Here is a 15,734-nt window from a genome sequence, read left to right as displayed (position 1 = left end):
TTCACTTACCGATCGTTGATAATGTTGAGGGCCTCGTTGTGGTCTCTCACTGTCACAATGGGCATCAGGGGACCAAACACCTGATATAGAATAACAAACACACAGAAGATTAAAGAATTCCTATAATGATGATACAGTTGAAACCCCTCCTCCCTCTCCCCTTTTAAGATGTCGAAAACCTGAGAAAATCAGGCCTTAAAAAGACAGAAGTCTTAAAATGGGGGTAAATTTACAGAGGTTATGAACCAAAAGTCTGAAAAAACAGGGTCCTTAAAGGGAGGAAGTCTTAATTTGGAGTATCTTAAAGGAAGTGTGGGGGGGGGGGGGGGGGTTCTGCTGTAATTATAGTAATCCTGTTATTTCAGTTATTAATATCACAATTGACTAAATGTAAAAAGCACATCCATGGGTTACAGCACTAGCTGACCTGTTTTCAAAGATTCGAAGTTTTTTTGCACAATATGACGTATCAATCTACTGTTATAAAAACGTACATGTTACGTGTGTAGCTTAAAGCTCCAGCATACTGTGACAACACAGAGAGAGAGAGAGAGAGAGAGAGAGAGAGAGAGAGAGAGAGAGAGAGAGAGAGAGAGAGAGAGAGAGAGAAAGAGAGAGACAGACAGACAGACAGAGAGAGAGAGAGAGACAGAGAGAGAGAGAGAGAGAGAGAGAGAGAGAGAGAGAGAGAGAGAGAGAGAGAGAGAGAGAGAGAGACAGAGAGAGAGAGAGAGACAAAGAGAGAGAGACAGAGAGAGAGAGAGAGAGAGAGAGAGACAGAGACAGAGAGACGGAGACAGAGACAGAGAGAAAGATTGTCAGTCACAAACAGACGGAGATGGACACCAGAGAAGACGCAACACCAACACCCAACAATTTGAACATATCTTCACTCAAATCCAATATGACATTTGACACAAACAGACAGTGAAAGAGAGAGAGAGAGAGAGAGAGAGAGAGAGAGAGAGAGAGAGAGAGAGAGAGAGAGAGTGTGTGGGAGAGAAAGAACAAGAGAGAAAGAGACTAAACTGAACTGAAGAGAGAGAGACAGAGAGAGAGAAAGAGAGAGTGAAAGTGAAAGAAAGAGAGAGATAGAGAGAGAAGAGAAGAGAGAGAGAAAGAGACTGAACTGAAGAGAGAAAGAGAAAGAGAGAGAGAGAAAGAGAGAGAGAAAGAGAGAAAGAGAGAGAGAGAGAGAGAGAGAGAGCTAAACTTAACTGAAGAGAGAGCGAGAGAAAGAGAGAGAGGGGACTTAACTTACCTGAAGAGAGAGAGAGAGAGAGAGAGAGAGAGAGAGAGAGAAAGAGAGAGAGAGAGAGAGAGAGAGAGAGAGAGAGAGAGAGAGAGAGAGAGAGAGAGAGAGAGAGAGAGAACGAGAGAGATCAACAAACAGGTCTTGGCTCACCTCTTCCTGCATGACAATGTCGGTCAGTTTGCAGTCCCTCAGTACGGTGGGCGCGATGTATTTCTCCCCCTCATCCACCTCACCCCCTACGGCCACTGTCGCCCCTTCCATCAGTTTCTTCACACGCCTGCAAATCAAACACCCCCAATTTCAGACTCCCTCCCTTTTAAGACCCTCATCTCAGACTTTCTCTTCATCAACTTTGTAAATTTACCCCCATCTTAAGACTCCCTCCTTTTCAAGACCCTCTTTTCTTTGACTTTCTCCTCATCAACGTTGTAAATTTACCCTCATCTTAAGACTCCCTTCTTTTTAAGACCCTCTTATCTCAGACTTTCTCTTCATCAACGTTGTAAATTTACCCCCATCTTAAGACTCCCTCCTTTTCAAGACCCTCTTTTCTTTGACTTTCTCCTCATAGTCTTTGAAAATGTACCCCCATTTTAAGACTCCTTCCTTTTTAAGACCTGATTATCTCAGATTGTTGGAGGTCTTAAAAGGGGGGTTCCACTGTAGTACAAATGCACATGCGGAGACAGAGACACAGAAAGATAGACAGAGAGACACACACACACACACACATACACAGAGACAGAATAACATAGACATACACACATACATAGATTGTGTAACAGTTTACGTATTAATTGAACATTCTGTTAGATTTCTTTTCTTTCACTTTGAACCATGTGACAACAGAGTCCAACTAAATCTCACATTTAGGCGGCTGACCGAGACCACAAAAGTTGCAAGTTGTCTGCGTTTAATCGTAAAGAAATAAAAGGAATTCTAAAATGGACTGACACATGTTATTTTTATTTTTGAATGATATTTGAATTTTTGACCAAAAAATGGCACAGATCTCGACAGCCATTGTTCACATCGACCATTAGCACAGTCTTGGATAACAACTGTCTCGATCTGTGTAAAGTGCAACAAATGTTGTCCTCCGCAGTGTTTGACTATGATCTTCATTGTCTTATATAATCCTAATTTGCAAAAGCATATAGCCATTTGAAATGTATCTGCAGAAAGTTGATCACACACACATACCCATTCCCCCCCACACACACACACCATCCCCCATCCCCCTCCCCCCCCCCCCCCCCCCATACACACACACAGGAGACGGACAGACAGATTAACAGATACTGATAGGAAAACGATGATCATCTTGAGAAAAACAACAACCAACTGGAAATGTCTTTCGTTGATGATGCGGCCATAGCTGTCTGAGGTTTTGGGGTTTTCCCCGAAGAATTCTTTGAGGACGTCCTTCACTTTTTCAATCAACTTTTCCTGTAACAAAGAGATAAATGTTCCACACTGAGCCACCCATTCTTAAATTCAACGTCTTCACAGATGAAAGGTAGTGTTGTTCCCAGCCTCAGATGACAAAAAGTGATTTGGACCTGTGTATACTGGTCACTGCCGGCTCCTAGCGCACATGCACAGAATGAAAATCTCCCACACGGATGAATGCCCGTGTGGAACAGGCACTCAGACTCCAGAGCATGTTCTCCAGACATGCCCAACTTTTGCGGGCCTGAGAAGTGAATTCTGGCCACAGATGGTTGACATACAGGAGAAACTGTGGGGCCCAGCGGAGTCCCTGCGGCGAACTGCAAACTTCGTCATGTCAACGAACCTGACAAGTGTAGCATGGCAACGGGAAACGCAGAAGAAGAAAGACCTGCGTTGAAAATATGTGTAGATCCAAATGTCCTGGCTTTGTCCGCGCTTGTTAGGAACATTGATTGTCAGAAGACCTCATACATATCAAAACTATCGGACGGTCAACCAGTACAGTGGAACCCCTTTTAAGACTCCCTCTCTTTTAAGACTCCCTCTCTTTTAAGACCTGATTTTCTCTAACTTTTGAAGGTCTTAGACGGGCGGGGATGTAGCTCAGTCGGCAGTGCGCTGGATTTGTATCCAGTTGGCCGCTGTCAGCGTGAGTTCGTCCCCACGTTCGGCGAGAGATTTATTTCTCAGAGTCAACTTTGTGTGCAGACTCTCCTCGGTGTCCGAACACCCCCCGTGTGTACACGCAAGCACAAGACCAAGTGCGCACGAAAAAGATCCTGTAATCCATGTCAGAGTTCGGTGGGTTATAGAAACACGAAAATACCCAGCATGCTTCCTCCGAAAACGGCGTATGGCTGCCTAAATGGCGGGGTAAAAAACGGTCATACACGTAAAATTCCACTCATGCAAAAAACACGAGTGTACGTGGGAGTTTCAGCCCACGAACGCAGAAGAAGAAGGTCTTAGAAGGGGGGTTCCACTGTATGAGGTCAGACCAATGCATCAGATCAAAAAAATATGCCCCAATGACCGCAGACCAAGGCCTGTGAACAACACTGGAAAGGGAAAAAGATTTATTGAGCTTCTGATCAACCCGTCAATGATGCCTCAATAGTTGAACAACAGTGTTAGTCGAAACTAGATATAAGACCTCTGATTATCTTAAATTATGTACACTGATGTGCATTTGCTTGTAAAACATTGTATGTTACACATTTTTTCACAGAACCCGCTTAAGCCTGCTACCAACTACAGCTGAACCAAGCCGAACTAGGTTCGGCGAATGTTACACCGTGCCTTGTTCGGTGTACTAACTAGCGGCAAATGTTCTGGTGACAACGGTCACATGATCAAGAAATATCACGTGAGAAGACTCGTGATCAGTTGACAGCGTTTCATTATTGTCACACTTCAAGGATGAAGATACACAAATATCCAACCAATGAAAAGTCAGTTCGTCTAAGGTTACAGTGACGCGCTGCAAGGTTTGCAGGAGTGAATCGGCGAACCTCGAACGTTGCAGCTGCAACCCAAAAATAGGGAAATCCCCTGATTTGATGGCGTTGTGCAACGTTCGCCGAACCTAGTTCGGCTTGGTTCGGCTGAAGTTAGTAGCGGGTTTTAACACTATTGTGACTAGCACTGCCACGGCGTTTACGTCCCGCCTGCCCAAGCTTGCCACCAAGAAACTTCCCAAAAATCAGTAACTGTAAAGAAATCTGTCTAGCAAGCTTGAATTAAGTCCAATCACCACCAAATTTTGTGTACTAATTCAAAAATGGATGCCCAGTTCAGTCGTGCTATTTATAAGTTTGTCACGCGATTTGTTTTAGCAAAGGGGGGTGAAAGGGGGGTGAAAGGGGGATAATGGAAAATTTCCTAGATAAATTTTCATTTAATTAATATACTTACCCGAATCACATTAGCATTGAGTCACCTGAGATGCTTATCACTGAAAAACGCTTACCCGGCTAAAAATTTTAAAGGGAAGCAACCCCATCACCAAAACGAAAGTGAAAGTAGCTTGGTAATGGGCCAGCACACTGGGAGTTACCTCCCATACGGGTGTGTGCCACGTCACTTCCTCTAGGAACACGTGCCTATTCTCATACGGCTTTAAAAATCTTAAAACCATACGCGGGGCAGGTGGGAGGGAATACAGTATGTGATTCGGGTAAGTATATTAATTAAATGAAAATTTATCTAGGAAATTTTCCATTAAATAACATATTCTTACTCCGAATCACATTAGCAGATAACATCAACAAGGCGGTGGGCTAGAAATGAATCAAAACTCACCATCAAGTTCTGGACAGGAACTGACCTGCTGCTATGAGAGCTGGAAGGCCTCTGGAGCCATCCTGTCGAAGAGCCGAGACGTCCCGAAGATAAAAGTTTATGAAAACATCTTCAGAACGCCAAAACGCAATTGTCAGCACCTCCTCTAGACATCTGGAGCGCAGTACTGCCAGAGAGGATGCCCACGCCCTCATTTCATGGGCTCGGGCCGAGTCAAGTGGCAAGGAGGGCATGACCCCCCCCCTCTTTGTGCGACTCCACTCATAAGCTTGCTTAATGAGCGAGGACACCCACCGGGCCAACGATACCTTCGACAAATCTTACTCGCGCCTAGAAAAGGGCGAGATAAACAGCAACTTCTGAGAACTAGACCGAAACGGCTGAGTCCGGGCTAAGTACAGACGAAGAGCCCTCACAGGGCAATTGACCGAATCAAGGTCATCCGGGGCCAACGCGCTGATCAGAGCCTTGACTCTAACCAGCGGAGAGGCCTGCCCCGGAGACTGATTCTTGGCCAGGAAATCGGGCCGGAAACGCAAAGATGCGGAACCGTCCGACTAAAAGGAGATATCTCCAGGCTGACCCGACAGGGCGTGGACCTCGCTACCCCGTCGGGCCGTTGCCAACAAAAGAAGAACCAGCGCTTTGCGAGTGACATTGAACAGAATGGCCTCGCTCAAAGGCTCAAAATCCGCAGAACGTAGGAATTCCAGGATTAAAAACAAGTCCCACTTGGGAGCGGGCAAACGAGCTTTCGCTTCCTTAAGAGCAGCCCTTTTAATGACTGCAGCTATAACGCCCCCGACTCGAACAGACCGACCGATCTGCTTAAGAGTCGCCGAGATAGCGAAGCGCCGGACCCTCAACGAGGAGCCTGAGGCGCCCTGCGAAGACATGAAAGAGAGGCGGTTGGCGACCTGAATAGAGCGCGGAGCCACCGAACTCACCCCTGTAGCTGAACACCAGGCAGTCCATGCCTTCCAGTGGGAAGCATAAACTGACGAGGTGGACGCTCTATGCGAGCGAGCCACCAAGTCCAGACGGATGGAAGCCATCAGGAGAGGCAAAGTGGAGCAAATCTGAGCTTGGAGCTTGTGCACCCTTCTCTGAGAAGGCTGGACCGTCCACGCGACCGTGTCGAAAGACATACCCAGATAAGTGAATGTCTGTGACGGGGTCAGCTCCGACTTTCCCTGGTTGATCGAGAACGCCAACAAGTTGGATTCTCGAAGAACCATCAGGGTATCTTGCGAACAGCCGCTCTGGGACTGGTTCATGATGAATCAGTCGTCCAGATAAGCCCGCAGGCGGATACCCTAGGACCTCACCAGTGCACAGACCTGTCTCACCACCATGGTGAAAATCCATGGTGCGAGAGACAGCCCGAAAGGGAGTGCGCGAAACTGGTAGATCTGATCTCCCCACCGGAAACAAAGCCATTTCCGGTCGGCCGGATGCATAAGAATGAAAGTATGCGTCCGTGAGATCGATCGAGGTCACCCAGTCTCCTGGGCGGAGAGAGTCTCGGACCGAGGCTGGCGTCTCCATCTTGTCTTTTATCTCACTCAAGAAAGTGTTGAGGAGAGATAAATCCAACACGGGACGCCGTCCTCCTGACGCTTTGGGAACGGCGAAAAGACGCCCTAAAATCCCAGGGAGCTATGGACCCGAACTCTCTCCACCGCGCCCTTCTGCTCCAGGGAGGCAATTTCCGACTGCAAGACGGAACATGCTTCCTGCGAGCAGATGGGCTTGAACCGCGGTGGCACTCGGGTAAGAGGCGCCTTTTCCTCCCGCCAGAGCAGGCGGAAGCCCGATCTCACCACTCCCACAATCCATTGGCTGTCTACTACCGACATCCAATGAGAAAGCGCACGGGAGGGGCCTCCCGCCATCACCAAGGTGGAAGGCGGGAGGGGGGTGAGATCGGGAGCGCTTCATTGGGGGTGTGGCTTACTCCCAGAGCCGCCACACCCCCTCCCCGATGCCGTCCTCTTCTTCCTGCCACGAGCGACCGGCAGAGCCTGCCGCTTCTGAGCTGGCTTGAGGTTCGACAATGTCTGAGCCTGCTTTTGCTTAGAAGGCTTAGACTGTTTCACCCCCTGCAGAGTGAAGTCGAGGAACTGACTGTCCTTGTTCGACTGAATCTCCTTCTGTCTGGCATCCATTGCCAGAGAACAGAAGCGAGATTCCTCTGAGACCGGGGAGACTCTCAAGGTCTCCCTAGTAGCCAGCTCCGTGAACTGGGACTGCGAGAGGAAGAGATCCCTCCTACAGAGGACCGCTTGGGTGTACTGTAGAGAGGAAAGACGCAATTGTTCCTCATTGACCTTGGCCATGGCGGTAAAAAGCGCAGAGACATCGTCCGCATTTTGTTCTTCACTGAGAGTGAAAGGAACCAGCGAATCGATCAATGCCCGATACAGAGTCCGAACAAGAGTCTCCGCAACGGAGGACAGTTCGATCTGCCGACGTCCAACCTCCTCAGCAGAGAGGAGGGAAGCCTCAGAAACCGGCAGAACCAGATCAAGCTTGATCGGTTTAGCCAGAAGAGGCAGCAATTCCCGGGGAACCGGAAGGGTAGCCCTAGGGAGTGCAAAAGACGCCAGCCAGCTCTGGCTCTGAGTGGGCAAGCTAAGCTTCCTATTGCCCGTAGGCACAAAGGAAGAGGCTTGAGAAGCCGACGCCACCCACTGCTGAGCTGATTCCGGAACTGGACCAAAAGGAAGCAGTAACGGAACAGGCACTGGCCGAATACCACTCCCCGCATGTGCTGGACGAACCAGCGAATGCGAAAGTTGGTAAACCACTGACGGAGACTCGGCGAACCGGAAGGAAGAAACATCTTCCTGTGCCGGCCGGAAGTCCGTCATGGCCGAAGGATCGAACGGAGCGGAAGAGTCCGCAGCCACCACCCCTTCGGGGAAAAAACGAGACGCTACTTCCGCCGCGATGTCAAGAACAGACTTGAGCTTCGACGGAAACACGCCCCGAGATTCCTCGTTGACCACTGATGGAGCATCAGAATAGTCACACATGGAACCATGACCAAAACCACCAGTTCCGGAAGCAGAAGCATGCCCTGGCAAACCGGAAACCGGAATGCCTGTGCACGAACATTATCCTGCAACCCAGAACCTTGTGAAGGTAAGGGTAGGCAGGACGACCATCCGAAAAAACCGGAGCTGGATGAGCTGACGTCACTCCCCCATCCGAGTGGAGTGATGCCTGCTCAAGCCTAGGCACTAAATGGCCGGAAGGCGTACGCTGGAATCCACCCTCTGATATCCGGAAGGAAGCACCAGAAGAGGAAGCAGCGTGTCCGGCCGAAACCGGAAGTGTAGACGACGAAACCGCGCAATGCGGAATTGAAGGCTGCACTGGTTGACTTCGTGATCCGGAAGGACCGGAAGTCAGTGAAAACTCCATACTGCCGCAGCCGCCGTAGCGTGCCTGCGTGGACGGATCATCACCTCCGGCGAGTGCCGGTAGTGCAGCCGACAGAACCGCGCAATGCGGAAGCGAAGGCTGCACTGAAACCAAAAACACCAGTTCCGGAAGCAGAAGCATGCCCTGGCAAACCGGAAACCGGAAATGCCTGTGCACGAACATCATCCTGCAGCCCAGAACCTTGTGAAGGTAAAGGGTAGGCAGGACGACTATCCGGAAAAACCGGAGCTGGATGAGCTGACGTCACTCCCCCATCAGAGTGGAGTGATGCCTGCTCAAGCCTAGGCACTAACAGGCCAGAAGGCGTACGCTGGAATCCACCCACTGGTATCCGGAAGGAAGCACCAGAAGAGGAAGCAGCGTGTCCGGCCGAAACCGGAAGTGTAGCCGTCGGAAACCGCGCAATGCGGAAGTGAAGGCTGCACTGGTTGACTTCGTGATCCGGAAGGACCGGAAGTCAGTGAATACTCCATCCTGCCGCAGCCGCCGTAGCGTGCCTGCGTGGACGAATCATCACTTCCGGCGAGAGCCGGTAGTGTAGCCGACGGAACCGCGCAATGCGGAAACGAAGGCTGCACTGGTTGACTTCGCGATCCGGAAGGACCGGAAGTCAGTGAATACTCCATCCTGCCGCGACCGCCGTGGCGTGCCGGAGCGGACGGATCATCACTTCCGGCAAGTGCCGGAAATGCGGCAGCCGAAACCGACTGCCGCCGCTGTTCGATCAAATCCGGGGCCTCGTAGGTTATCGCCGGAAATGAAAGATCAGCATGGTATCGGTCGTGACCCGAAGCGAAAGAGCTGTCTCCCGAGAGAGAACGTCCAGGCGCCTCACGAGGGCTATCGGACCAGCTCTGCTTACCAGCCGCAGCTGAAGAGGGAGGACGCTGCTCCAAACCGGAAATGGAAGGCAAAGACACGGAAGCCAACGCCCGGACGTCACTGCCAGATGCCGGAAACGCCAAACAACTGGCGACGGAACGCTGGAACTCTGCCTGCACCAAGCTGCGGATTTCCGGAACCAGTGTCTAAAACAGAAAGGAACCAACGCACCCTGCACAGGTGCTAACAACGAGGACGAAGTCTCCGTAGTAGAGAACCGGAGCAGACGTAACAGTAGCGCTAGGCGCCGCAAAAGATAGCAGAAGTAGTAACAGCGCAAGGCGCCGAAATAGGTACAGACAACCAAGTGCTACGTTCTTGGTCTGTACAAGTAAAACTGCTTCAGAAGAAGCCTAAGGCTTAAATTTCCCCTTGGGGTCCGACTTGCCACAGCGCTTGTCTGAATCAGACATGCTGTCAAATCCATGTAAACAACACGAAAACATTTTACTGAACGTAAGTCTAAACGACTGAAAACTCAGTAAAAACACACACTTTCGCGTCAACAAAATACGATAGCTACACTTGCCTAACAAAAACAGAGGCACGTAGAGCTACAAACAAAGTCACACGAGCTAGTAAACTAACTCACACAACAAAATGGCGAAACACGCAAGTAACTGACACACAAGTCAACAACACGTGGCAACGCGAAAAAATTTACTGACACGTAAGTCTAAACGACTGAAAACACAGTAAACACACACTCTTTCGCGTCGACAAAATACGATAGCTAAACTTGCCCCACAAAAACAGAGGCACGTAGAGCTACAAACAAAGTCACACGAGCCAGAAAACTAACTCACACAACAAAATGGCGAAACACGCAAGTCACTGACACGCCGGTCAACAACACGTGGCAACGCGAAAAAATTTACTGAAACGTAAGTCTAAACGACTGAAAACACAGTAAACACACACACTTTCGCGTCAACAAAATACTATAGCTACACTTGCCCAACACAGAAAGGGGCACGCAGAGCTACGAGCAAAGTCATACGAGCTAGCTAACTAACTCACACAACAAAATGGCGAAACACGCAAGTCACTGACACACAAGTCCGCAAAAAACGGACAACGTACAGTAACGAAAACAGCGCAAACAACCAAAAACAAACGGGAACGAGCTCACCAAACTGAAGGCAAGGCGAGCAGAAAAGCTGGGTAACGTGGCCGGCGGGTGTCACTCAAACACACAAGGTCAGCCACAGAGCGTCAAAAAGTGAACCGTCCTCTCCGAGGTGAAAAAGACGTATGAGAATAGGCACGTGTTCCTAGAGGAAGTGACGTGGCACACACCCGTATGGGAGGTAACTCCCAGTGTGCTGGCCCATTACCAAGCTACTTTCACTTTCGTTTTGGTGATGGGGTTGCTTCCCTTTAAAATTTTTAGCCGGGTAAGCGTTTTTCAGTGATAAGCATTTCAGGTGACTCAATGCTAATGTGATTCGGAGTAAGAATATGTTATTTAATTTGTGTTTTTTAACGTTTTTTTGTGTGTGTTTTATTTTCTACTGCTTTTTTTAAAAGTTATTTTTTAACAGAAAGTATTATAAATAATGTTATAACCAAACAAGGTGTAAAACCTATGAATTAGCTGAAATATTGTTAACATTGTACACAGAAATAAGGAGACAGTACAAAGAAAAAAACAAGCAAATCACGCATTCACTCACAGCATCCTGACTCAAATGAAACAAAACTGTAGATCTAACACTCACCAAATGATGTCTAGGTAATCCATATTGAATATAAGTCACATTTTCACAACAAAGTACCAACTGTACACCTATGAACAATTCCAAAAGGATTTGAAGGCTCCAGCCATCCATTGTTATCAGTGCTGCCACGCCCCCATAGCTCCTGCACGATTCCGAGATACATGTTCGTCTAGCAGTATCACCGCCAACCACGTGTAGTTTGCCGACTCGTACTAGCAACAACGGGACTGTTTCTTCCTCACTTTCACTGCTTGTATCGCTTTCGTGAGGCGAAAACGATACGTCCGAATCATGCTCTACGGGATCCTCTAGGTCCAACATCCGGAGAATCTCCTCCCGAGACAAGGCTCGCCTTTGATTCATTTTTTTTCCTCAAAAACGCACACAAATCAGGCGGATTTGCAAATGGCAGAAGGGGACGCCAAGTGTATCAAGGGAAACAACTCAATTTATTTGCAAGCTTCAAAAACCGGGAAGCAATCACGAGTCGTGTACCCTCTATGGCTGGTACTGAAAAATGCGCTTCCCGTCCATGGGCGTGTCAGCGCTGGTACTGATTTATCAGTGTCCCGTCGCGAAAGTGTTAAGGGTGAGGGGGACTGGCAGAGTGAGGGTTCAAGCCACAGAAATAAAGACCGATTCCATCCCCCTTCTACGAAATTCTTACATGACACAAAACAATAAACCAGCACCCCCTTCTTTTTATTAAACATTTGTATATGGCACAAAAACCAGAATACATACACACAAGAAGTCACACATGTGTGCTACTGAAGATAAAACACTCTGCGACGTCAAGCACTAACCTGTGTCTCTGGTGAGCACATAACATAGTCGGGAGCAATGCACGTCTGGCCTGCGTTGCAGTACTTGCCCCACAGCAAGCGTCGCGCCACCACCTCTATGTCAGCTCCCGTGTCAATGTACACCGGGCTGAAACAGACAGCCACGTGTAAAGAGAATGCCAGTTTTAAGACTCCCTCCTTGCATTTTCAGATGTTCTGCCCACACATAACCTTCCCCCTTCCAGGACCTTACATTTTCAGATTTTCTGCTCAGAACCTCTGTAAATTTACCTCCATTTTTATAATCCCCCCCCCCCCCCCCCCCTTTCAAGACCTTCCATTTTCAGATTTTCTGCTGGCGGGGATGTAGCTCAGTCGGTAGCGCGCTGGATTTGTATCCAGTTGGCCGCTGCCAGCGTGAGTTCGTCCCCACGTTCGGCGAGAGATTTATTTCTCAGAGTCAACTTTGTGTGCAGACTCTCCTCGGTGTCCGAACACCCCCGTGTGTACACGCAAGCACAAGACCAAGTGCGCACGAAAAAGATCCTGTAATCCATGTCTGAGATCGGTGGGTTATAGAAACACGAAAATACCCAGCATGCTTCCTCCGAAAACGGCGTATGGCTGCCTAAATGGCGGGGTAAAAAACGGTCATACACGTAAAATTCCACTCGTGCAAAAAAACCACGAGTGTACGTGGGAGTTTCAGCCCGCGAACGCAGAAGAAGAAGAAGATTTTCTGCTCAGAACCTCTGTAAATTTACCTCCATTTTTATAATCCCCCCCCCCCCCCCTTGCGGCCCACACATACCCATTCTAAGACTTCCCCCTTCTAAGACCTTACATTTTAAGATTATCCACTCATAACCTGTGTAAATGGACCTCCATTTTAAGTCTTCACCCGGCTAAGACCTTACATTTTAAGATTATCCACTCATAACCTGTGTAAATGTACCTCCATTCTAAGACTTCCCCCGGCTAAGACCTTACATTTTAAGATTATCCACTCATAACCTGTGTAAATGTACCTCCATTTTAAGACTTCCCCCGGCTAAGACCTTACATTTTAAGATTATCCACTCATAACCTGTGTAAATGTACCTCCATTTTAAGACTTCCCCCGGCTAAGAGCTTACATTTTAAGATTGTCCACTCATAACCTGTGTAAATGTACCTCCATTTTAAGACTTCCCCCGGCTAAGAGCTTACATTTTAAGATTGTCCACTCATAACCTGTGTAAATGTACCTCCATTTTAAGACTTCCCCCGGCTAAGACCTTACATTTTAAGATTATCCACTCATAACCTGTGTAAATGTACCTACATTTTAAGACTTCCCCCGGCTAAGACCTTACATTTTAAGATTATCCACTCATAACCTGTGTAAATGTACCTCCATTTTAAGACTTCCCCCGGCTAAGACCTTACATTTTAAGATTATCCACTCATAACCTGTGTAAATGTAGCTCCATTCTAAGACTTCCCCTGGCTAAGACCTTACATTTTAAGATTATCCACTCATAACCTGTGTAAATGTACCTCCATTTTAAGACTTCCCCCGGCTAAGAGCTTACATTTTAAGATTGTCCACTCATAACCTGTGTAAATGTACCTCCATTTTAAGACTTCCCCCGGCTAAGAGCTTACATTTTAAGATTGTCCACTCATAACCTGTGTAAATGTACCTCCATTTTAAGACTTCCCCCTTCTAAGACCTTACATTTTAAGATTATCCACTCATAACCTGTGTAAATGTACCTCCATTCTAAGACTTCCCCCGGCTAAGACCTTACATTTTAAGATTATTCACTCATAACCTGTGTAAATGTACCTCCATTTTAAGACTTCCCCCGGCTAAGACCTTACATTTTAAGATTATCCACTCATAACCTGTGTAAATGTACCTCCATTTTAAGACTTCCCCCGGCTAAGACCTTACATTTTAAGATTATCCACTCATAACCTGTGTAAATGTACCTCCATTTTAAGACTTCCCCCGGCTAAGACCTTACATTTTAAGACTCTTTCTCTTTAAGGACACGATTTTCTCAGGTCCTCGGAGGTCTCTTAGAACGGGGGTTCCATAATGATTCTTTCTAACCAAGGTAGCATCATAATCTTTATGTGGTTTGTGTAATCACATGACATTCTGCAAAGGGAAAAAAATACACACACAAAAACAGTAACAACCCAAACAAAAGGAAATGTACCATATTTCATCATTTCCTTTGTATAAAAACTCAAAAACAAAGGGATACCATTCTAACAAGAGGCGAAGTCTTCAAGGCTCCCGTAAGAAATCGACAAACAGTAACACAAACTCAATCACTCCGTCAAACATACACACACACACAGTAAGCATAGACACGGTGCAAGAGTGGGAGACGCTAGATCTAGATCTGTCTGTCTGTAGCCTACTTACGAGTTACGGGGACACGACTGCCACTGAGATAGACACTGCCCTTTCGACAGCGCTTCCTCGCGCAGACACTGAAAACACGCTGTGCAGATCAACCTGTAGGAAATCTCCTTTGGTATCTTCTTTATCTATTTTTTCTGGAGCCGCTACGAAACCGAACAATGTGAAATCGTCTTCCCCTAATCGGCGAATGCAGCTCGGTTAGAACTGAGAAGTGAATCTATACCACAATCCTTCACGCGATCTAACCTAACCTTGACCCCTGACCTGGTCTACATACCACACACAACACAAATCAGTCACCTGTTTTTACCCCCCCAAAACCCACCACCTCCCGTTTTCTTTGGATACACACTTTATCTACAACGAAATGTTGATCATTGCTTCAATACTTTGAAGCTGTTGCTTGGATAATAACCCGGTAAAATTAGTATTTCGGTGTTCAGTCAAATGTTAAAGTTTCTATCACACACGCACACACGCACGCACAGACAGACAAAAGTTAGCATCGCATAGGCTACACTTACGTGAGCCAATGAGCTGATGAAAAATGTTAAAAAAAATAAAAACGAAAAGACAAGAGAGACAACTTTCATCTCAGGCAAGCAAATATTGGCTGCACATTAACCATAGCTCACCTTTTACCACCCAACTCCAAGACAACGGGGGTGAGATATTTGGCGGCGGCAGCCATGACGATACGAGCCACGCTGGAGTTGCCTGTGTAGAAGACCAAATCAAAGCGCTCGGTCAGCAGGGCCGTTGTTTCAGGGATCCCACCGTTCACCACCTTAATACACTCCTGCAACAAACCAGCATAACTTAATGATACGATACTGATACATGCACACCCTAGCGGTGACCTTACAAGGGATTTTCTACAGCTGGTATGATGAAGAAACTGAGACAAACTTGTGGTCTAGAAATGTTCAACATGGAAGGCTGACACCCTAACCACTTGGCTAAGTGCCCGTTTTTACATTTAGTCAAGTTTTGACTAAATGTTTTAACGTAGAGGGGGGAATCGAGACGAGGGTCGTGGTGTATGTGCGTGTGTGTGTGTGTGTCTGTGTGTGTGTGTGTGTGTGTAGAGCGATTCAGACTAAACTACTGGACCGATCTTTATGAAATTTGACATGAGAGTTCCTGGGTATGAAATCCCCGAACGTTTTTTTCCTTTTTTTGATAAATGTCTTTTATGACGTCATATCCGGCTTTTCGTGAAAGTTGAGGCGGCACTGTCACGCCCTCATTTTTCAACCAAATTGGTTCAAATTTTGGTCAAGTAATCTTCGACGAAGCCCGGACTTCGGTATTGCATTTCAGCTTGGTGGCTTAAAAATTAATTAATGACTTTGGTCATTAAAAATCGGAAAATTGTAAAAAAAAATAAAAATTTATAAAACGATCCAAATGTACGTTCATCTTATTCTCCATCATTTTCTGATTCCAAAAACATATAAATA

At 47.3% G+C, this 15,734-nt stretch overlaps 1 protein-coding gene across 4 annotated transcripts in view; it reads right to left on the bottom strand.

Annotated features, from left to right (window-relative positions):
- Positions 1 to 15,734, bottom strand: part of LOC138976026 (aldehyde dehydrogenase family 3 member B1-like) — a 52,213-nt gene that overhangs the window by 17,043 nt on the left and 19,436 nt on the right. For all 4 annotated transcript variants that reach the window (XM_070348816.1, XM_070348817.1, XM_070348820.1 and 1 more), the window contains exons 6-10: positions 14,907 to 15,070; positions 11,871 to 11,997; positions 2,601 to 2,704; positions 1,406 to 1,532; positions 10 to 80 (exon numbers count right to left, since the gene is read on the bottom strand). In XM_070348816.1, the coding sequence (XP_070204917.1) occupies positions 10 to 80; positions 1,406 to 1,532; positions 2,601 to 2,704; positions 11,871 to 11,997; positions 14,907 to 15,070 (593 nt within the window). The remainder of the gene's footprint in view (positions 1 to 9; positions 81 to 1,405; positions 1,533 to 2,600; positions 2,705 to 11,870; positions 11,998 to 14,906; positions 15,071 to 15,734) is intronic.

This window comes from Littorina saxatilis, linkage group LG9 (assembly GCF_037325665.1).
Source record: "Littorina saxatilis isolate snail1 linkage group LG9, US_GU_Lsax_2.0, whole genome shotgun sequence".
Classification (NCBI taxonomy): domain Eukaryota; kingdom Metazoa; phylum Mollusca; class Gastropoda; order Littorinimorpha; family Littorinidae; genus Littorina; species Littorina saxatilis.
This window is presented reverse-complemented; position numbering and strand designations above follow the sequence as displayed.